The 21,670-nt window shown below is 54.4% G+C and overlaps 8 protein-coding genes across 8 annotated transcripts; 4 read left to right on the top strand and 4 right to left on the bottom strand.

Moving 5' to 3' along the window:
• Positions 1–634: 634 nt before the first annotated feature.
• On the bottom strand, positions 635–8,215 carry AB675_11609 (U3 small nucleolar RNA-associated protein 20; the record flags this gene model as incomplete). The annotated part of the gene is made up of 1 exon (XM_018140471.1): positions 635–8,215. A coding segment is annotated over one exon (7,581 nt), but the record flags the coding sequence as incomplete, so codon positions are not given.
• Positions 8,216–8,745: 530 nt separating this feature from the next.
• On the top strand, positions 8,746–10,428 carry AB675_11608 (CWF19-like protein; the record flags this gene model as incomplete). Its single annotated transcript, XM_018140470.1, has 1 exon — positions 8,746–10,428. One exon carries the CDS (start codon positions 8,746–8,748, stop codon positions 10,426–10,428), a length of 1,683 nt encoding a protein of 560 aa, XP_017999992.1.
• A 355-nt stretch (positions 10,429–10,783) lies between these two features.
• On the bottom strand, positions 10,784–11,838 carry AB675_11607 (Lactoylglutathione lyase; the record flags this gene model as incomplete). The annotated part of the gene is made up of 3 exons (XM_018140469.1): positions 10,784–10,840; positions 10,891–11,021; positions 11,067–11,838. 3 exons carry the CDS (start codon positions 11,836–11,838, stop codon positions 10,784–10,786), a joined length of 960 nt encoding a protein of 319 aa, XP_017999871.1.
• Positions 11,839–12,526: 688 nt separating this feature from the next.
• On the top strand, positions 12,527–14,008 carry AB675_11606 (Hydroxyacid-oxoacid transhydrogenase, mitochondrial; the record flags this gene model as incomplete). Its single annotated transcript, XM_018140468.1, has 1 exon — positions 12,527–14,008. One exon carries the CDS (start codon positions 12,527–12,529, stop codon positions 14,006–14,008), a length of 1,482 nt encoding a protein of 493 aa, XP_017999897.1.
• Positions 14,009–14,510: 502 nt separating this feature from the next.
• On the top strand, positions 14,511–16,471 carry AB675_11605 (D-3-phosphoglycerate dehydrogenase 2, chloroplastic; the record flags this gene model as incomplete). Its single annotated transcript, XM_018140467.1, has 2 exons — positions 14,511–14,994; positions 15,048–16,471. The coding sequence occupies 2 exons, from the start codon at positions 14,511–14,513 to the stop codon at positions 16,469–16,471; spliced, it is 1,908 nt and encodes a 635-aa protein (XP_018000086.1).
• A 234-nt stretch (positions 16,472–16,705) lies between these two features.
• Positions 16,706–17,766, bottom strand: AB675_11604 (Bacilysin biosynthesis oxido BacC; the record flags this gene model as incomplete). The annotated part of the gene is made up of 2 exons (XM_018140466.1): positions 16,706–17,706; positions 17,751–17,766. 2 exons carry the CDS (start codon positions 17,764–17,766, stop codon positions 16,706–16,708), a joined length of 1,017 nt encoding a protein of 338 aa, XP_017999821.1.
• Positions 17,767–17,967: 201 nt separating this feature from the next.
• Positions 17,968–18,449, bottom strand: AB675_11603 (uncharacterized protein; the record flags this gene model as incomplete). Its single annotated transcript, XM_018140465.1, has 2 exons — positions 17,968–18,275; positions 18,329–18,449. The coding sequence occupies 2 exons, from the start codon at positions 18,447–18,449 to the stop codon at positions 17,968–17,970; spliced, it is 429 nt and encodes a 142-aa protein (XP_017999989.1).
• A 993-nt stretch (positions 18,450–19,442) lies between these two features.
• On the top strand, positions 19,443–21,506 carry AB675_11602 (uncharacterized protein; the record flags this gene model as incomplete). Its single annotated transcript, XM_018140464.1, has 2 exons — positions 19,443–20,337; positions 20,383–21,506. 2 exons carry the CDS (start codon positions 19,443–19,445, stop codon positions 21,504–21,506), a joined length of 2,019 nt encoding a protein of 672 aa, XP_018000008.1.
• Between the last annotated feature and the right edge of the window lie 164 nt (positions 21,507–21,670).

The following is a 21,670-nucleotide window of genomic DNA, read 5'->3' as shown; positions in this document are numbered from 1 at the left end:
TTCAACCACCACCTTCAACCACCACCTTCAACCACCGCCTTCAACCACCGCCTTCAACCACCGCCTTCAACCGCCGCCTTCAACCATCATCTTCAACTTTCACCTTCAACTATCACCTTCAACCGCCGCCTTCACTGTCTCTCTTCAACTTTTGTCTTCAACCGCCACCTTCAACACTCACCTTCAACCACCGCCTTCATCGTCTGTCTTCAACCTCCCTTTTCACTCGAACAGAGGCGAATGTACAACCCATCTCAGGATGCTTAGATTTGTATCAATATAGCCTCCAAACTTGTCATACGCTCACAGCCAGGATTCAACGACCACGAGTGATCGAATTACGTATCGCGGCTGTCTGGTCCGCCTGCTGCCTCTTCTCGTCGGGAAAGAGCAAATGAAACTTCTCTACACTAGACCATTTGTCTACCTTGGGTATCTTGTCACACTTTTCCTCGGCGCTGTCGCGGGCATGTTCACCGTCATTCTAACGCCTTCGCAGTGCATCACAAAACTTGAATACCTAAGTACGATTCATTGCCCCAGACGCCCGTTCGTACCTTCATCGCATCATGAGCTGAACTGCTTCGTGCTACCAACCTCTTGCTTTCCTGCGGGACCCCATAACCCCACTAACCTCCCTCTTCCGCTCCTTCGTCCGCTGGCCCTTGATGCGCTTCACCCGGGCCGCCCGTTCCGGATCCGCCACCTGCTCCACCACGCGCTTTCGCCGCCTCTCCTCTCTCCTCTGCCGCGCAATCTTCGATGCCGCTGTTAGCGCGGCCATGTACGCTGCGTCACCCACGCGTTCTTGTAATAGGCCCATGACTTCCTGCGCGGATGTGGTCAAGGTGTTGTAGGAGGCTGCAAAGGTCGGGTCGGCGGAGAAGGGCGCGTTGGTTGTTGGAGATGTGAGGTGCAGGAGGGGAAGGAGGAGGATTGTGAGCTGTTGTTGGGCCAGGGAAGTGGTGGGTAGGGTTGGGACGAGAGTCGTGAGGAGTTGAAGGGCGGTCATTTTCGGGAAGAGAGTCGCCGTTGTGTGTTTGGGCAGCTCGCGGCGGAGGACGTATGCGAGCTGGTCGAGGAGGTAGCGCGTTGCGGGGATTGAGGTTGGCTGTGCGGGAGTCTCGTCCTCGTCCTCGTCGGAAGCTGAAGCTGATTCGGTGCTATCAACCTCGCTCTTGACGGATATGGTGAGGCCGTTGGTGGGTGCAGAATTGGCTATAAGAGTGGTGATGGTGACAACCTCGTCGCTGAGGTGTTGGTCGCCCTGGTTGAGCTTGATGATTCTCACGCAGCTCCGCAGCAGGAGTTGCATTGCTGTCGTATCCCACGCCGAGCCGTGAGAGTTGATGAGCGGCAACTTGGACCACAACTTGGCCGGACACGCCTCTAGGAATGAACGTACAAGGGACGCGGCGAGCGTGCGCTCCGGTATGTTGAAGCTCAAGAGAGTCCTGATGTGCTTCCAGATGGACTCAGACTTAGACGTCATCGTGGACGATGGCCGGGTCTGAACAAGTACAGCCCAGAGACGAAGTGCCTGGATCCTCGCCTCCAAGGTTTCGGTTTCGTGGGATGATGAACCCAGGATCGTTGCAATACGCATCCGGCACAGCACCAGTTGCTCTTCCAGCCCTTCCCGCTGCGCAAACAGCACACTGAAGGCTTGTAGACTGAGCTTTAGCAGCGCTTCGTTCTCGCTCTGTTCAAGCCATCCTTCCAACGGCTCGAGCATTCCTTGCAAGCGCTGGACATCAGCTCTGACGAAGAGCTGACCGAGCAGCGCACCAGCCAAGTCACGACAGCCCTCGTGCTCATCATTGGCCATGCGAAGGACGATAGGAATGAAAAAGGCCGCGATCAGATGTTGTGTGATCTCTCCAGAAGTCTTTGCAAGCAAGGTATTGATGGCTTCCATCACCGCCTGCCTACCCTCATGGTAGTCATACTCCAAGTTCTTGATGAGGAAACGTTGCTGCTTAGACCAGCGGCCGGCTGCTTGTGGGTACTCGACCAGAAAATGGACGTACACACCTCTGGCCACGTCGCGAGCGCCAGCCGAATGACTCGTAACCATGATTATGGCGATTTTGTCGACGACCTCATAGACCTCAGGCAGCTGATACGGCTTTCGGGCCAAGACCGCTCGGATGAAGGCAAATGTCACGCCTTGGCGATCAGGCTCTTCGAGATCGGGTGTGATACGTTTGAGGACCTCGGCGACATCAGAGTCCCGCACTTTGACACTCTTCCGTTCACGCAAAATCGCAGCAATAAGCTTCAGCGCGGCTTGAGCGGCTTCCTCGTTCGTATGCGTACAATTCCTGACCACTTTGACGGCTTCCAGGACGAAGACAGGACACTTCTCATTAAGCTCTGGCATCCGAAGCTTAACAACCGCGGAAGCAAGTCGCAGCGCCGATATCTTGACCTCTTCCTGGCCTTCCACGAGTGCGTCACCAATGACTGGAAGAAATCCATGAACATTTTCCGGTGTCATCAGGTTATTATGCTTCAAGAATGCTGAGCGTACGAGATCGATCGCAAACCGTGCGATCTTGAACAGGTTGGCTGAGTGTGTGCCTTCTCCACGAGCGCTTGGCTTTTGCAGCAAAAAGCGTTCTCTATTCTTCTCATCGGTCGTCTTCTCGGCGAGCCTGGGCACCGCCTTCTCGCGGTAAAATGCTTGAATGCATTGGAAAGCAAACACCAGCAGGCCTCGCTCGCTTGCGGCAGGATTTCTTGCCAGACCGACCCCGATGCGGCGAAGCAGCTCATCAACCTGCCTGACCTGCTTCGTTCGCAGGAACCCTGTGAGCACAACAGTGATTGGCTTGATGAGCTGACCAAGATGATCGAGACTCGTGCTCCGAGCGAGAAGCTCCATGGTATCCGGGCTCTTCTTACTCTTGACTTCCTTCATGCTGCTGATATAGTCTTCGTTGTCCTTCTCCTGCCCAGCACTGCCGAAGGTGTCGTCCATAATGACTGCAGTGAGATCTTCAATGCAATAGTCCAGGTCACCTAGCTGAGCCTCCGGCGCCATCTTTACGAGAATCGCATGCACGACATAGGATAGCACATGCAGCTGATAGCCACGCTGAAGGACAGACCGAAGCTGGCGAAGCACAAATTGCACGCTCTCGGGACCAAGGAGACCAACAATCTCAATCAGCACACCACGAGCTGCGTCCCGAGATTCTTGCGTACGGCTTTTAAGGACGTTGGCCACATCTAGCACAACCGGAGCTGATAGAATTTGGGACTGGTCAACTGGTAGTAGTTTGAGCAGCTTGATTGCGATGATCGCGGCGGGCAGTCTCGCACTCATCTCGGCCTCATCACGGAAGTGGACAAAATCTGCCAACTTTGGATACAGTTGCTCCTTGATATCTTGAGTAAGCAAAGCGTCCTCTGGCAGAGATGTTGCCAGGTGTGAGAGCTGCTCCTTTGCAGCATTTCTGTCCTGCCAAGCTTGCAGCACGGCATCTGTGGCTTGACCGAGCATCTTGATCGCGGTCTTCTGATGATCTTCGTTCTCCAGTTCGGCCTTATACTGCTTGAAGATGACCTTGAATTGGCTGTATCGAATCCACTGTAAAAGCGTGCCCATAGCCGCAAGGCTCTGACCCTTCATTCCCTGAGCGGATTCGTCCAGTGATTCGTCTTTGATGAACTTTTGCAGGAGAGGAAGGAAGACCTGACCAACGCTTTGTGCGTCAATAGTGCCCTTCTCGACCTCGCTGACGAGTCGTCGGATTGCTCTGAGTCGTCTGTGCTGCTGAATGTGCAGGACATTGGCGAAGAAGCTTGCTTCTTCGTCGTTGCCAAAGAGCAATGGTCTCAAAGCAATCAATCGCGGGTCCTCACAATGCTCCACTAGCAGCCCGAATAGAGCAACAAAGTCTGCTCGAACAAGTTCGGAGTCGTGCGTAATGCCTTTCTGCACGGATTGCAGGACGATCCCTTTTAACAGTGTATCCATGCCAGAGGCCCTCTTGATGAATGACCGGAGTGCTGACACCGCGTTAGATCGTATGTTGAAGTCCTCGTCCTTGCAGAAGAAGAGCAAATTATACACAACAGGCCGCCACGTAACCAAGCCACCACTATCCACTTCTAGAGTCGCCAATCGCTGAAAAGCTCGCAGACGGCGGTCGAAATCTGGCTCGTCCAATTGATCGGGAGACATGGAATTCAGGTCGAAGCACAATTTGGCTGCGAGGTCGATGGATCGATCGGTTCGAGCTAAGCTCTGCAAGATCTTGCTTAGTACCAGTCGATTCGCCGAGTCTCTAAAGTAGTCGAAGAGCGAGGAGATAGCATTGAATAGCTTGTTCACAACACCGCCAGATGAGACAGAGTTCTCTGCATCGAGCAGGGCGTTGATTGCCGCCAGTGCTTTCGACTTCACTGCTGGGGTCAGCCTATGCTTACTGGATATGACCAAGTCAATGAGCAGTCCAATAATGCTTTCACTGCTACCATTTGACTTGGTATGCGGCGCAACCTCCAGCAGTACTGTGCTGATACTCTTCAGGACATCGGCGGGCGGTGCGGCCTGCAGGTTGTTCGAAAGAGCTAGCACTATCGTCGTTTGGTGCTGCTCAAGTATGCCAATGGTGGCTCCGTGATGCTGTTCCTTAACGTGACCGAGCAACTGGAGCAGCATGTTTTCGAGGATGAAGACCTTGACCTCCGGCTTCGTGCTGGTGGAGGATAGTATCTGCCACAAAGACTCGAGCAAACGGTCATCATGGCTGACCAGAAAGCTGACGAAGTCGGGATCTGAGCACCATTGAGCAACTAGACGCAGCTGGACCGACACTGCTTGTATGTTGTCATTCGCGAAGGACTCGAGCCGAGGAATGAGTAACTGAGAGTAGATCAACGGCATGTACACGGTCCATTCAATCTCTGCTCTGATCTCGAACAAGCTTGTCAGGCACTCGAGGCCCGTACGTCGTGTTGATCTCTCGAGGCTGTTCGAGACTTCAGGCAGAGACTCAAGAATCGTCGAAGATCTCATTGTGCAGTATAGTATCGCTTCGATAACTTGATTTCCGAATGGCGCAAAGGTGGTCTGTAGCGTCTGAATCGTGGATAGTGTCATCCGCAGAAATCCGTATCTCTGATCGGGAGTCGTGACTTCGTGCTGTAGGGCATCGATGGAAAGACCTCCATCCTGAAGCAAGCGCACGTCTTGCAATTTGCCGATGGCAATTTCAAGATACGAAGCTATCTCGGAAGGCTGCATGCGGAAAAGCATCCGAAGCAACGTTTTCCTTCGCGACTCCTGTGACCCGTGTGTGCCGGAGCGTCCGACAAGTAGGCCATAGACAAGTCTCAGCAGAACTGGGAGGACGTCGCCTCGTTCGTCGGTCTTCACAGGGTTGTCCTCTGACTCAGCGTTTAGGATGACGCCGATTTCCGTGCTTGGGATCTTCTCGTCCACGACCTTCAGCAGCACCTCCTCGTGCTTCTGCAATGCCGCATTCTTCCACTTAAGGATGGTCAGAAGAGCCTGTTTCCGGATATCGACATTGCCGTTTGCGAGAAGTTCGAATAGCTTGTCGTAAACTTCAGTAGCACGGTAGAGCACCCGAGGATTTTTGAAGTTGGCGAATAGTGTGATGAAAGCCTTCCTTTCCGACAGTGACCAATCCTCATTAGACCCCTCGGCGCTCAAAGTGTGCGAGGAGGTCGAAGAGTCTGAGCGTGTGGCATCGTGAACACTCTTTGTAAACTGTGCATCTAGGAATACTGGCGTAACAAACTTTGATCTTTTCTCGGCGAGCGACACCATCTCTGTGAGTACATCAAGTGCCAGTTTCCTGCCCTGTGGAGGCGGCCCAGGTTTTGGTATTTGATGCTCGAGTTCAGCATCTGCTACAAGCTGCCCTGCTGGATCCTCGAACTGGTTGCAGATGGCCTCTGCTGCGCTCCGTGCCTGCAGAAGCGACATGTCCTCGAATGCGGACGATGTAACAGGTGAGGCAACATCTTTAAGCTTTGGCAAGTCCTTGATGGCGGGAGTGATCAGCCAGGACACCAGTATGTCCATTATGGTATCCTCGAGTGCTGAATCTTCTATCATCTCGCCTAGGGCTCGACAGACATCTCTCCTTGCCTGGTCGTGGTATCGTGACAAGATGCCTAAGCAAAAGTTCGGAATAACGAGCTCTAGGATAGAATCTTTGGGAGAAGCCCGTTGTTGTTGAGGCAATTTCCGAATGAGCATCGAGATTGTGCGGGCGTTGGCCGGTATGTATGGTGTCCGTAGGATCGATAGCAAGTTCGCGAGCACTTGTACCATCCATGAATCTCCACTTGATTGTGCAATCGAATTGAGGAGGATCAGCGATTCTTCTCGGACGTCAGTGGACCGAAGCAGCAGATTAGACACCAGTACTTCCTGGATTTGGTATTGGTCTGAGCCGAAAAGGTTGACTGTTCCGGGGTGTCGCCTAAGTAGGGCGTTGACGGCTCGAAGGTAAGGTGTGAGTGACCATAGCTGCAGAAGTACGCCTTTCAGCTCGTCGAATAAGTCCGCCAGCTCTGATGGGTCGGATGCAAGGTCGACGACGCTCTCGAAGAATGATCCGGCGATGATGTGAGACTTGAGATCCTCAAGTCTACCCGATCGGAGCTGCCGGATCACTCTTTGCTTCATACATTGGAAGAGCGTTGATCTATCCGTGGACAGGCGAACGTTGTGCGGCAATCGAGAAACGCCTACAAACCATGCATCAGGCAGCGTACCACTGGTGGCATCCTTCAAGCGCGAGGCAATAGACTCGTCCCAGACCTTGGGCGACTTGAGACTGTTCGATGCTCCATCTTCGACCACAATAGCTTCCTGCTTACGCAACTGGTCAAGAGTGAAGAGTAATGCAGTCTCGTCGTCCGAGAAGTTTGACGTGACGAAGTTCTGGAGGTGCGGTAAGACGAATTGTTGGAATCGTTCTTTTCCCAGACTCGCCACCATGGTGCAGTAAGTGAAGAACCAGGTGGCTGAGAGGCTTTTGATTGAGGCATCGAGCAGAGAACCTACCATCGGAAGAAGACCACCAGCCGGAGCATTTTGGAGGATTAGGGCCGAAGTGAGGAGTCTCTGTTGTGTTGTCTGCTCGGTTGCATTGCTGTTAACAGCGTTGATCAGGTCAATAAAGGTGGCTATAATGTCCTTCCAGGCTGACACCCTGATGCCTTTCCGGCCTCCGACAATTACTTGTAACATGCTGACCGAAAAGTTGATTCTGTCGGTATCATTTCCGGCGGTCGCGACTTTAGCCAAGTCCAAGACTTGCTTCGCGATTGGCTGAAAGCTTGCACCATCACTCTCATGGATAAGCCCGATAAGCACGCCACTCACAATGGTCTGCGCCGTGGCCTGGTCTTTCCCACTCGAAGCATTCGAAAGCAAGCACTGAACAAGATGCCTTGCTCCAGCGTGTAGTTCGACATCGACGCCAAGACAGCTCTCGGTCAACAAAGTCATGACACCCACTTGTGAAGGCTGGTCGACTGCTGACTCTAGAAGATGGGATATGGCAGTAGTCAAAGGAACTTGGTTCTTCGGATAGAGCAGTGCTGCTTTCCGGATCAGGAAAGCCAGTGACTCCGCTGAGAAACGAGATACATGTTCCTTGCGCGAGGTCAAGTATGGCCGGAAGATAGTCAATAGTGGTCGCAGATCCTGGACCAGCAGACGTGCGAGATACTTGAACATCCATGCCAGGCATGTGAAAGACCACTCCACAACGTCTGAGGCTTCGCTACCGGCAGCAACACTCGCAATCAGAGTGACGAGTCGCTCGAAATATTGCTCAAACTCTTGTCCCAAATCATGGGCGAAATGCGCCGTCAAATCCAGCAACGGCTCAAGAGCCAACGCATCTCGCTTCTCGATGTGTTGTACAAGTAGGTTGAAGACGGTGTCTGCATGGTGCAGTAGCTGTGGCAAAGTCTCGCTGATGCCGTTGACACTGCGCAGGAAACTGGTGAAAGTAGTCGTCAGGTTGAGGGAAGACCACTCGTCGAGCGCAACTCGGAAGAAGCTGTACGACAAGTCTGAACCGTCGTCGAGCGGCGTTCGGCCCTTGACTGTGTGTATCGGGTCAATCTTGAGGCGTGCGATGCGCCTAGAGAACGGCTCGAAGACATGCTTGTTCTGGGACGGCGTAGGCTTCGTCTTCCGGGACACTCTTGACATGATGGCGACTCGGGCTGTCGCAAAGTGCGGTATTACCGAAAATGGACGTCTGGCAGCATCGTCAGGGATCTCGAGCGCTCCGCTAGCCTGACATACGTGATCGCTGTCGCTGTAGAGTCCTGTAAGTGTTTTACGTTGACGTTCGTCGAGTTGGAGTTGACCTACGACTTTTTTTGAGTTCCCCGCAGACGATCCACCTGGGCAGGGAACGCTGAATGACAAGAATTCATCACGTGCAGTGTAGACGAGATCGAGCGAACGCGCCAAGACGCAACCTCGAATTCATCTTTCACTCGAAGTTGAGATCGAAGTCGAAGTAGGTGAATGGACTATGATGAACATTCACTACAACTATGGAGCCTGTAATGGAAACTTCGGCCCTATATGAAGACCTCTTCGCACCTGCAATACTCTTGTCCCGACCTTTTTCTTGCCGCTATAGGATTCGACCATAGCACGACAAGAGCAATCCCAGTATAGGTGCAAGGTGTCCAGTCTACTCGGAGCCTCTAGAGGTCGAAAGCGGCACGATGGGGGCAGCCAAAGTGCTGGTTGTCGGTGCGATCCAAGGTCAGCTCCAGCATGCCTTCACCAAGATCACCAAGCTCCATACGAAACAGTCATTCTCGTTTGCGATCATTATCGGCGATGTATTCGGGAAAGACGCAGCCACCGAAGCTGATCTGGGCGGCCTCCTGAACGGCGAGATCAAGGTGCCGCTGCCGACATACTTTTCAGTGGGAGACCAAGCACTGCCTACCAAGGTTGCTGAGAGGCTGGAGAATTCAGATGAAGTGGTCTCGAATCTGATCTATGCTGGACGGAAGGGCACGTTCACCACTGCTGAAGGCATTCGAGTCGTCACAGTAGGCGGAAAGCTGGTCGAGAACGAGGCCTCCGTGACCCAGAGCCTAGGCAAGACTGATCCCCTGTTCCTCAGTCAAGACACGAAGAGCCTCAAAGGTGCTCACTCAGCTCACATCCTCCTCACCAATCAATGGCCGGCCAATATTCACAGGCTCTCACAGGTCGACCTGCCTGAAGGCGTCGCCGTCGAAGCAGGAGCACAATCCCTCGCCGAGCTCAATCAAGCACTGAAGCCATGGTACCACTTCTCATCAAGCCCCTCCGGCATGTGGGAGCGCGAAGTCTTCCAACAAAAGCAAGAATACGACTCCCTCGAAGAACCAAAATACACCCGCTTCAAAAGCCTAGCCAGCGTCTCCAATCCCACGAAAGAATGGGTATCAGCCTTTACCCTCGACACCTCCCGCCCACCACCAGCAGAAACCTGGACCAAACTCCCCTTCCTCACCGGCTCCCCTCCTCGCAAGAGACCCCGCCTCGAAGATCAAGACCAAGCCTACGGCCGCTACAACGGCCACGACAACCACCGCCATGGCCGTAAGCGCGGCAGATTCGACAAGCACTCCTCCAATCCCAACGACTGCTTCATGTGCGTCGGCAAAGCCGACTTCAAAGAACACATGGTCGTCTCCATCGGCTCCGAATCCGTTCTCTCAATCCTCCGCGGCCCTCTCCCGGAATCAACCACCTTCCCCCAACTGACCAACTTCTCCGGCCACAGCCTCATCATCCCCATGTACCACGCCTTCGACGAAATCTCACAGGGCCGCCGTCCCCAAGAAGAGCTCCAGACCGAGTTCGACGAGATGACGCTGTACCGGAAAGCGCTGAATCGTATGGTCGGCGCCAAGGCGAATGGCGAACTGGGCACGGTGTGCTATGAGGTCAATCGGATCGGCATTCGACATTTTCATTGGCAGTTGCTGCCCGTCGAGGCGGATAAGATCAAGAGGGGCCTGGTGCAGGGCGCGTTCAAGCTGGCGGCGGAGAATCGAAAATACGGCACTTTTCAGGACTGCGACCCAGAGAAGTTGCTTGAGGAGCGAAACAATTTCTTCAGAGTGTGGATCTGGCGGCCCTCGACAAATCCAGTCGAGAAGGCGGATCAGGAGGCCAATGGTACGGAGGGGGATGGTGGGGAGACGACGTCTATGTTCTTCAAAATTCCCGAGGAAGGCAAGTTCAATGTGCAGTTTGGGCGGGAGGTCATGGCGGGGATACTGCAATTGGAGGATAGGGTTGATTGGCGGGCGTGTCTGATGCCGGAGGCGGAGGAGTTGGCGTTTGAGCAGGCGGAGGCGGAGGCTTTTAAGGAGGGGTTTGCGGAATTCGATTTTGCCATGTGAGGGAGGTCGGCATCGCGAAGGTTGACAGAGCGGCCACTCACAGGGGCAGCAGCAGCATAGAGGTCATCGGTGGTAATGGTCGAGTTGCACAGGTTCAACGCTCTTCGTTAACATGCTACAGAAGGCTCCTCCTAAGGGAATGCCTGAATCTATCGAGGGATGGCACGCGTCGAGGACTGCTCGAGGAAGTGGTGCGCGAACCTGCCCTCCCGGGTGTCGGAATGCCAGCAAACGGCGTTCTCGGCTGTGATAGTACAAAGACTCAATAGCGAGGGTTTTTTCGCCAACGTTCCGGGTGAACATTGTGCACGAGGTGGTCCGCAAGTTGCTCAAAGAGGTTGGCTCCAGGGCGATACTACACCCCAGTATTCTTGATAGCCTGGTTCTGGATGATCTCGACCCAGTAATTGTCCTGCAAGCATGATTAGCACGGGCAGCGGTCGTAATGGAAGCGCAACCCACAGGATCCAGAATGAAAGCAACGTTCCTCATCTTGCCATCTGTCAATCTCTTCTTAAAGTTCACCTTCTTGTTCTCGAAGTGCTCCATCGCTTTGTCGAGGTCGTCGACACTCAGACAGATGTGCCCGAAGCCTGCATGATTAGCCTTGCATTCATTTTCACGAGTGTATAGCTTACCTTGGGGTTTGTCGTTGCCGTTGTGATACACCTGGCCCTCTTCCTTCTCAGTTCCATAGTTCCAAGTCAGCTCCAGGATACCCTCCTTGCCCGCGAGCGGATTGACACCGTTGGATGTTTTCTTGTTGATGTCATAGTCACCAGGATATCCCAGGAAGTACAGCGTGAACTCCGCCTCCTTCTGCTCACTCGTCCTGAGCAGCGTCATCCCGCAAATATCCTGGTAGAACTTCAAGCTCTTCTCCGGATTCTTGACACGAATCATGGAATGATTCATCCGATACGATTGCGTATCAGTCTCCTTCACGCCCTCCGTCTCTTCAACACTATTCTGCCCGATGATTTCCACCCAGTAGTTGTCGGGATCCAGCGCAAACGCAATCGAGCGCATACGGCCATCGGTGAGCTTCTTCTGGAACCTGTAGCCCGCGTCCTCGATGCGCTGGCACGCGGCCTGGATGTTGTCGACTGAGATGCAGGTGTGGCCGAAACCCTTGGGGTCTTTGTTGCCGTTGTGGGAGGCGTAGTTTGGGTCGTCCTCGGTGCCGTAGTTATGGCAGAGCTCCAGGACGCCTTCGCGGTCGGTCCAGTGTTTGCCGGTCGAAGCAGAGGTCTTGCCGTCGTAAGCGAGGAAGTAGTTGGTGAAGCCCATTTCCTTCATTGGCATTTCTTGGACCACGGTCATGCCGATGAGTTCGTAGAAGGCGATGGACTTCTTTGGGTCTTTGACCCGCAGCATAGTATGGTTGAACTTCCATTTTGACTGATCCATCTTGCTAGTCGTCGAGATTGTCGCGTACCTGGAATAGATGTCAGCTTGCCAAGAACTTGCACAGAAACAAGCCAGCGCCTACGGTCTGATGTACTTCGGAACCTGCTTCGTTATCTGGTCAAGGCGAAAAAGAGACTTGATGCTCGAACTCATCAAGTACAAATTCTAGTAAAATGTGGCAGTCACGATCATGAAGCCCCTCACGCATGATTATGTTTTCTGCTTGACAGAGCGAAGCGAATCACCTACCTTTCGACACCACGTCAACAGTGATGTCAGGAACTGCAACCTTGTGCTCGAGGTCGTGTCAGATCCCAAGCCTGCAGGTCTGGACTTCTCTCCAATGACCGGCACGGGCAAGAACGCCCTTTCAAGCGGCGCCTTCCTGGGCTAGCTGGGCTCACCAATGATTGTCGCGTTTGGCATGCCGAGGTCCACGTTGGAGGAGCGTTGGAGGCGTTGGAGGGAGCTGTAAAGGCATTTCCCCGGACTATGGGAGGAAAGAGATGGCTTAGCCCTGCCTTTGACGTCTGCATTTATCGGCGAATGCGCCGTATTCAATCTATACATAATATCTAAGGGAGATCACGACCTCTCAAGCACGAATTTAACGTTCTAGGTTCAGCACCAGCGAGGTCATCCGTGGAAGCTCCCTCCGAGCAGCAACTGCCCCGCCCGACAGCGCGCCATGTCTTTCTCTCCTGCAATCCGAGTCGCAAGGACAGCTGCACAGCGGTCCTCCTCGCTCCTACGAGCTGTACAATTCACACATCCACCAACCTGCCCCTGCCACTCGAATCCCAATCATCATCATGGACCAGCCGTCTTCGGCGAAGCTCGTCGCCGGCTGGCCACGCCGATTGACCATTCGCGGAGCAAGGACTATGCCTTTGAGATGGCAGCGAGCTCGATCCGATTTGGCCCTGGGTGCACCAAAGAGGTCGGAATGGACATGCAAAATCTGGGCGCAAAGCGAGTCTGCGTAGTGACTGATGCGAACGTCACTAAGCTCGACGCAATGAAACAAGTCGTGGAGGGTCTGAACAAGGCAGGCATCGAGTTCACCGTGTACGACAAATGCCGTACCGAGCCAAAGGATTCATCGATCAAAGAGGCAATCGCTTTTGCGAAGCCGTACCAACCTGATGCTTTCCTAGCTGTTGGTGGAGGCTCGGTCATCGACACTGCTAAGCTGATGAACTTGTACACGTGTTTTCCAGATGCAGACTTTCTGGACTTTGTCAATGCGCCGCTCGGGAAGGGCTTACCTATCACAGGTAAACTGCTTCCGCTCGTTGCCGTCCCGACTACGGCTGGAACTGGTTCTGAGACGACTGGCACGGCCATCTTTGACCTGGTCGAGAAAAAGGCAAAGACTGGCATTGCGCATCGCAACCTGAAACCAACACTCGGCATATGCGATCCGATCAACACGAGAACCATGCCGTCTGCCGTCCACGCCTCATCTGGACTGGACGTTCTGTGTCACTCACTGGAATCATGGACGGCCATTCCCTACCACGAGCGGTCGCCTCGACCAGAAAACCCCATCAACCGACCTGCATATCAAGGTGCCAACCCCATTTCCGATATCTTCTCGTTGAAGGCCTTGCACTCCACTGTAAAGTACCTGCCGCGAGCAGCCAAAGATCCAGACGACTTCGAAGCACAAAGCGAAATGTTGCTTGCTGCGACCCTGGCGGGTGTCGGCTTCGGAAATGCCGGTGTCCATCTGTGTCACGGTATGAGCTATCCCATCAGTGGGCAGAACCCTGGCTACAAGCACGCTGGCTACCAGATTGAAAGCAATATCATTCCACATGGTGTCAGTGTGGCAGTAACGGCTCCAGCAGTGTTCAAATTTACCGGTGCAAGCAATCCTGAACGGCATTTGGCCGCGGCTGAAGCGTTTGGTGTGGATGTGTCTCAAGTGAAGAAGGAAAGCGCTGGTGAGGTGCTCGGCGAGGCTATACAGAAATTCTTAGTCGATTTGGGCGATCAGCCGCGCGGCTTGAAGCCGCTTGGATTTACGGAGAGCCATATTGATGAGCTCGTGGAGGGAACGTTACCTCAAAGGAGAGTCTTAATGCTGGCGCCGAATCTGAGCGAGGAGGTGAATGAGGAGAGGGAACAACTTCGCAATCTGTTCACAGAGGCCCTTGAATATTAGGCTGATTTCAGACATGGGACACAGGAGCTACGGACGGCACGTTGACCCAAAAATACTCGTTTGGTATATGCGTATGGTGTCATGTTCCATCTCTGTTGTGCCAAAGGCGATATACAGCCTGGAAGACTCAGGCCATGCACGAGCCCCGTGGGGTAAACTCGCGCCACCCCGCGTCCTCCGGTTTTCGCTTCATTTCCATCCCACCAAACATGTGCATGCTTTTCTTCACGACGCGTTCTGGCGCACCAATTATCATCGACATCATGCACCGAAGGAGCCTGTCACGCACAGTGAAAATTGAGCAAACGAGTGATTCCAAAGTCCGCAACATCGCTTTCTGAAAACAATTTTCTGCGGTATTGGTAATGACTCCAGTGTCCTCCTGCTGATCTTACATCTGCTCTTTCCATAAATTGAGCTGGCCTGACTTGCTTGCTTTCGGGTTCGTAAGTCGAGATTGTTCGTCCAGCCTGACATCCACCGCCCTCACCCACACGCGACAATGACGTCGGATCCATCATCCAATGGCCACGTCGACAAGCCCAAGGTCCTATGTCCCGAGAAGCTGTCACCAGATGGCCTGTCCATGCTTAGGAAAACACTTCACGTAGATGAAGTCAGCAAGCTGACCCCAGAACAACTGATCGAGATCATTCCACAATACGACGCCCTGCTCGTCAGATCAGAGACCAAGGTCACAAAGGAACTGCTCGCTGCGGCCAAGAATCTGAAAGTCGTTGCTCGTGCGGGTGTAGGTGTCGACAATGTGGATGTGCCCGCGGCCACTAAGCTAGGCATTGTGGTTGTCAATTCGCCGAGTGGTAACATTCAGGCAGCGGCGGAGCATACGATCGCTCTGCTTATGAGCATGGCGAGGAAGGTGCCAGAGGCGTGCGCCAGTATGAAGGCCGGCAAGTGGGAAAGGAGCAAGTTCGTTGGTGTCGAGGTCAAGGGAAAGACATTGGGTATCATCGGTCTAGGGAAAGGTAAGGCTATCAGAAGACCCTAGCCGACGAACTGGTACTGACCTCCCTTCTAGTCGGTCTGATAGTGGCCCGCATGGCTCGAGGACTAGGCATGAGCGTCGCCGCCATGGACCCCTATGCATCGCCCGCCGTCGCCGAAGCGGCCAATGTCTCGCTCGTCGGATCCCTGAACGCCCTCCTCCCACAATGCGACTTCCTCACCATCCACACGCCCATGCTCGCCTCCACCCGCGGCATGCTCTCCACAGACGAGATCGCGCTCCTCAAAAAGGGTGCACGCGTTCTTAACGTAGCCCGAGGCGGCATCGTCGATGAGCCCGCCCTCCTCGCCGCGCTCGAGTCCGGCCACCTTGCCGGCGCCGCCATCGATGTGTTCACCTCAGAACCACCCAAGATCTCCGACAATCCAGACAGCGCCCTGACTAAACTCCTTCTCCATCCCAACTGCATCTGCACGCCCCACCTCGGCGCATCGACCGTCGAAGCGCAAGAAAACGTCTCGCTCGACGTCTGCGAACAAGTCCTCCAGATCCTCGCCGGCGACCTGCCCCGCTCCGCTGTCAACGCGCCCATCATCGTGCCCAAGGAGTACAAAACCCTGCAGCCCTTTGTTCGCCTCGTTGAGAAGATGGGCAGCTTGTACACGCAACACTTCTCCCAGCCAATCGCCGGCGTGCCTGGCGGTGAGAAGACCGTCCAGCATCGCAACACCTTCGACCTGATCTACGAGGGCGAGCTGGCTGGGATGAGCTCCACAAAACCACTCTTCGCGGCACTCATCAAAGGTCTCGTATCACCCATCTCCGATGGCTTGTCAAACGTGAACATCGTCAACGCCGAAATGGTTGCCAAAGAGCGTGGCATCTTCGTGAACGAGCAGAAATCCCGTGACCCGGGCTTCTCTGGACAGGGACAGGGCGGGTTCTCCAGCTTAGTCACACTGGTGGCGCGCAGCAGCAGTCGTGCGCCGAGCTTGAGCCGGCATGATAGCTACTTGGGTCCGGATGGCAAGGACGGCGGCTCGCGGGTAAAGGCAGACCGTCAGCATGTCATTAGTGGGTACTGCTCAGACAACACGCCTTTCATCAGTCGGTTAGATCGATTCAGCACGAATTTTGTGCCAGAGGGACACTTGTTGATCTGCCATAATTACGATAGTCCGGGCAAGATCGGGCAGGTGGGCAGTATTTTGGGGAGGGAGGAGGTGAACATCAACTACATGAGTGTTGCGCCGGCAAGTTTTGGGGCCGGAGCTAAGACTGGCATGGAGGCCGTGAATCAGCGGCTTGCGGGATTGAGGAGGGAGGGCAGTGCGTTTGGTAATACGACGAACAGTGGAACGCAAACCCCGCAGACACCCAAGGAGCCGACGGAAGCTCTTATGATCTTGGGCGTGGACCGGGAGCCGGCGGCTGAGGTGGTCAAGGAGCTGATTGGCACTGGGGGCGTCTTGAGTGTTAGCGGCGTGGTTCTGTGAGCGATGAAAGAGAACGGGCACACAGAGGAGAAAACGGGCACAAAGAGCTCGACAAGCCTGGGTCTAGGAATTCGCACCAAGGGGAAAAGTACCAGGCTTGGACACGTTATACCGGAAGGATCAGCAAAATTAAAAGGCATAACGTACAAGGATACATCGCTTGAACAGAAGAAGAATTGTTATACCCAGGATCATCCGCTTCATTACGAGTCCCGTTTCATTGAAGGTCCAATACTATGCATTGACGCTTGCACTCCTCGGCAGATCCGTTCCCACCGCACAAGTAGCTCCCGCGTCCACCGTCAGCACATGTCCCGTGATCCATCTGCTCTCCTCGCCCGCCAGGAACCGTACACTATTGCCAATGTCCCAGCCATTGCCCTCGATCTTCAACAGACTTCGATTCTTGCGTCCTTCCCGTGCTGCCTCGCTCATGCCGGGTCCGTACATCATTGGGGTATAGACCATGCCTGGACACACGCAATTGACGCGAATGCCGTCTGCTGCATGATGCGCCGCCATGGCTTTCGTCATGTTCACAACGGCACCCTTGGAAGTCGGATACAGCAAGTGCGGCGTCCCGCCACGCAGCCCGGCGACGGAACCCATGTTGATGATTGACCCGCGGATGCCTAACGAGCGGTCGTTTTTGAGCATCGCTGGGATGGCGAATTTGCACATTCGGACCATGCTGGAGACGTTGACTTCCAGCCCTTTGGCCCAGGCGTCCATGTCGACGTCGACGGCGGTCCCGGGCGCACCGCCGATGCCCACGCAGTTGAAGAGGATGTCCAGGCGTCCGAAGGTGGAGAGGGTGGTGGTTACGATGCGCTCGCAGTCGGCGGAGGAGGTCACGTCGGCTTGGATGGCGATAGCGCGGCCTTTGCCTTCGGCTTCGATCATGGAGACGGTGGTTTGGGCGAGGGATAGGTTGAGGTCGACGCAGACGACGGAGCACCCGTCAGCGGCCAGGAGGATGGCGGAGGCGCGGCCGTTGCCGATGCCGTTGCCTTGGGCGCCGGCGCCAGTGATGATGGCGACGCGGTTGGTGAGGGTGCGAGAGGGGCGGGGTGGTGGTGGCTCTTCGGCCATGGTGTATGAGTTTGGTATGAGTGGGTGGTAGGTGAGGCAAATCGTCAAGGTCGGGTTGGTCGAGATGAGAGAGGGCGTGTGGCAAGGTCGATAGGCAGGCGTGAGCACAGCTGGGTTGGTGGTGAATGAGGTGAGCCGGTAGTCTATTGAGAAAAGTGCTCATTAGTATACCACCAGGGTCACGAACCAACCTGAATGTCCATGGTGATGTTGACCCATGATGTTAGTTGGAGAAGATGAGGGGGTTGGCCTCGGAAGTTGAAGTCCGATAATGGGCAGAGTCTGCTAGGTAGGAAGGACGGCGGAATGAGATCTGGAAGTTGTAGCAATAACACCGTGGGCGCGCTTGTATGATTGAACCTCCCGTATGCATTGCAAGGCCGTTATCTGGCATCGATTTCGTCCTACAGACCGAGTGGATTGTCTGCGTTCTGCTCCTTGCCACCAAATGGTTCTTTAGCCTCCTTCTCTCTTGCTTCCGCCTGCTTCGCAGGACCGCCTTCCTTGTTGCCGAATCCTACATTCGCCTGTTCGCCGAAGGCCTCACCAGTTCTCATGACACCACCGACGAGAGGGTCGATGAGGGAGCCAACAGGCGCCGATACGGTCTCGAGGCCTTTGCCGGCGTACTTGCCGACAGGCGCCAGACCTGCTTGGATCTTATCGCCTGCTGCGTTGCCAAAGCCTTCGGGCTTGGTGTACCATTTGCCGTCTGTTTGCTGTTGTCAGTGTGCGCAATGCGATACGATCTGCCAGTAGGCTCACCGGAGCCCTTCTCTTTGGGAACATCATCTGACTCCTGCACTTCTTGGGCTTCCTCCTGAGGCTGAGCCTCTTCTTTCTCATCGGCCATGTTATCTGTGTCGTCCTTGAGCTCAATGGGCATCTATTGTAGTCGCGACTTTATCCGTATGTCAGCTCTGTGATAAGCGCGTCCGATATCAAAAGGGAGAGGGCCAAGTCAGCGCAGTTCTACTGGTGTATGTTATACATCACATGTGGCAGAGCCATGACGCGACACAGACAGGGATGTGGTCCAGATAATCGCGTCCTCCTGCGGATGACTTGTCCCTCCATGGGAAACTTGGACAGGCTCTCAGGCACACACTCTTCCAACGCCGCGGCCGGGGATAGTCTTTGGCGGGGCACATGCTTTCTCGTGGAAATTGACGTCACTGAGACAGGCACAATAATTTCGCCAAGCTTCGAAGCTTTTCGATTGGCACAAACCGAGGTAAGGTGGGGTGACAGATGTGCTTCAGGTTGCTGACCTTTCGGGAGGAGTCCTACCGCAGTCCGTGACCAGCCCTAGCAGATCGCTGACTCGGGCATGCTACGGATATTAAGGTGACACACAGGAGCAGTCCTCACTGGGGGACGAAATTCTGAGCACCGCCCGCCGTGTCCGGCATCCATCCCGTTGCTCCTCCGAAGCTCCCTCTCCTCCTTCGAGTGGTATCGTGACTGCCCATCATACCCCATTCCATTCGCACGCTTGCGGGCAGTCGCGGGGCAAGCTCGAACCGAGCAAAAAGAGCTTGCCAGAATCACACCTCACCTCAGTGCTCCCCTTAAATATTACTCTTGGTGCAGAGACCTCCCCCCTGCACGAAGCTGCAGCAGCCCGTGCCCGGCGCAGTCTAGTTTCATACCTCCTGCACTACCCGTCAATATTCCAAACTGAGCCGAAGACCGCTTTCTGTGAGACCGAAGCTCTCACGGAGCTGCAGGCGCGTTGCATCGGAAACTTCTCTCGGCTCGCCTTAGTCCGCTGCCAGACGGCACTTGCTCTACGTAGCTATTGAGCAACTGCTGAGCTCTCGGCTTCTCTCGCACACGACCATGTAGCTTGTCTGTCACTCCTACGACACTGCGCACCATGGAGCCGCCTCAACAGGCCCAACAGCCAGCTCCCCAGAGCCCTCCGCCAGCTCAACCACCTTCCGGCGGCTATGTCTCCATGGCGTCCACCACTGCGAGACCACGAGGTGGTAGAACAGCTTGTGGGCCATGCTCACGCCGGAAAATACGCTGCGATGCATTCGAGCGCGAGGGACAGCCCTGCTCAAACTGTGAAAAGCGCGGCCAACCCGACGGCTGTACCTTCAACGACGATGCCCCGCGGTCAGGTACCCGAAGGTCAAGAGCTAGTGATGGAGCTACGTCTCCGAGCGCACCAAGACCAAAGAAACCAAGACCCTCAGAAACGGCGCAAAGTGTACTTGATGGTATACATGCTGCTAGCACAACTTACGCCGCTGGACCACCGTCCAACGGCTCCCATGGCCAAGTTCCTAGCTGGGGCTCCGCTGTGAATGCGCCGCCAGCCATAGCATATCCTAGCAAGAGCTACAACGTTGTTCCAGGACCTCAGCCTCAGCAGCAATGGCAACCGCACACAACGCAAGGTCCTCCACAGCACACAGGATATTACGCGCCGATAGAACCAGTACCATACTCACAGCCAGCCTCCCACGATCTCAAGGACCTTCTGCCATCCCACAAGACTGCTTTGAGGTACTTCGAGGTCTACAAGACCATCTGCCATCCACTGTATCCTGTGATACCGGATCTGGAAGAGTTCGAAGCAGCTGTATGTCAGTATGTCGAAGACATGAGTAGTGGCCGACTCACTTACGACCTTGCCTCTTCTACTGGAAGAGCTCGAGCCGCACGGCTATCGTGGCTAGCACTTCTCACAGCTACCGTCGCGACAGGCGCACAATACTCCGACTTATCTATCTCCGAGCGGGACAGCTTCGTGACTGACCATGGTGAGTGCCTAATGCCTGAGCTAAAGCTTATGCTAATTGATACAGTACGCAACGCTCAAGAACTTCTTCGCCAAGCAGACTACCTTGGTCGACCCGAGGAGAATTGCATTGGCGCTTTACTACTGGTGTCTAGAATCATGGAAAACGACATCATGCCGGAAGCTGCCTGGTCTACGCTCGGCATGGTCGGTCGCATGGCAGATCTCGCCGGTCTTCAGGAGGGCATGAACTTCGAAGAGCACATGGATGTTCGCGTTCGAGAAGCCACAAATATTCGGCACCGCAAGCTTTGGTGGTCATATCTCTGGCAAGAGTACAGCCTAGCTCTTTGTTTCGGCAAGACTTCGATGGTACAAGTCACGCATGAGGAGCCCCCTGTACGCTCTGCAAACAATCTCTCGTACAATGACTGCATGCTGCTCCTCTGCAAGCTAGCTATATCGGCGCGACCTGATCCAACAGCCGAGCGGTCGAGTCTGAAGACAGAGATAGATGCTCTGGCGACGGCTCGACACCTCCATGAGAAAGCATTACCTCGACTCGCGGATCGTGCCAATTGCAGGACCATCCAAGATCGGATTGAATACTACTCATTACGGATTTCGCAAGGCTTTGTGGTGTCGTGCATGTCACAAACACTGATGAAGGCGTGCGCACGAATGGGTTGGGATCAGCAGAGCAAGCATCTACAAAGCATGTGCAAAGAGGGAGCATTTGATTGCCTCCAAGCTTTCGTTGACATGCAATCATTCAGTGTCGTGCCCCTAAGGACATGGATGTTCATATTCAGCGCGCTAAGCTCGGCGCTTGTTCTGGCAGCACTCTCAGATGACACTGATCGACCTCGAATACAGGAACTCCAGCGCCAACTACTCCACAGCTTAGCAGAGAGAGATCGGGAGATGGAGCTGCCCCATCGACCAGGCTTGTACTCTCGTTACCCTAAAGCACTCAACTTCCTCAGAGACGTCATTCAGACAGACGCAAACAATATCAACGGAAGCGGCAAGCGCGAAGATGGTGGACCTCCTCCGTTGGGACAGACCTCTGTTATGTCAGAGCAACAGACTCGAGATCTTCTCGACCCTGCTGTGGTATGGACCAAGTTGTTCTCTCCAAAATCTGCTGGCGATTCATATCCAGCCCAGCACACTACTTTCGCCAGATGAAAGTGACTGCATCCTTTCAAAATGATTCAGATACTAGCTCTAAGCTGGTTCTTGAGACCCTGTCATCAATACCGAAGGATATATTATCTTCAAACCCTAAGGAGTGCGCCCCGACATCATACCCAAGCACCTGAAAACGTATTCTGGCGGCGCATACTTCCATA

The sequence above is a fragment of the Cyphellophora attinorum genome, assembly GCF_001299255.1.
Source record: "Cyphellophora attinorum strain CBS 131958 chromosome Unknown Contig13, whole genome shotgun sequence".
Taxonomy (NCBI): domain Eukaryota; kingdom Fungi; phylum Ascomycota; class Eurotiomycetes; order Chaetothyriales; family Cyphellophoraceae; genus Cyphellophora; species Cyphellophora attinorum.
The sequence above is the reverse complement of the archived record's forward strand: the minus strand, read 5'-3'. Positions and strand labels throughout refer to the sequence as shown.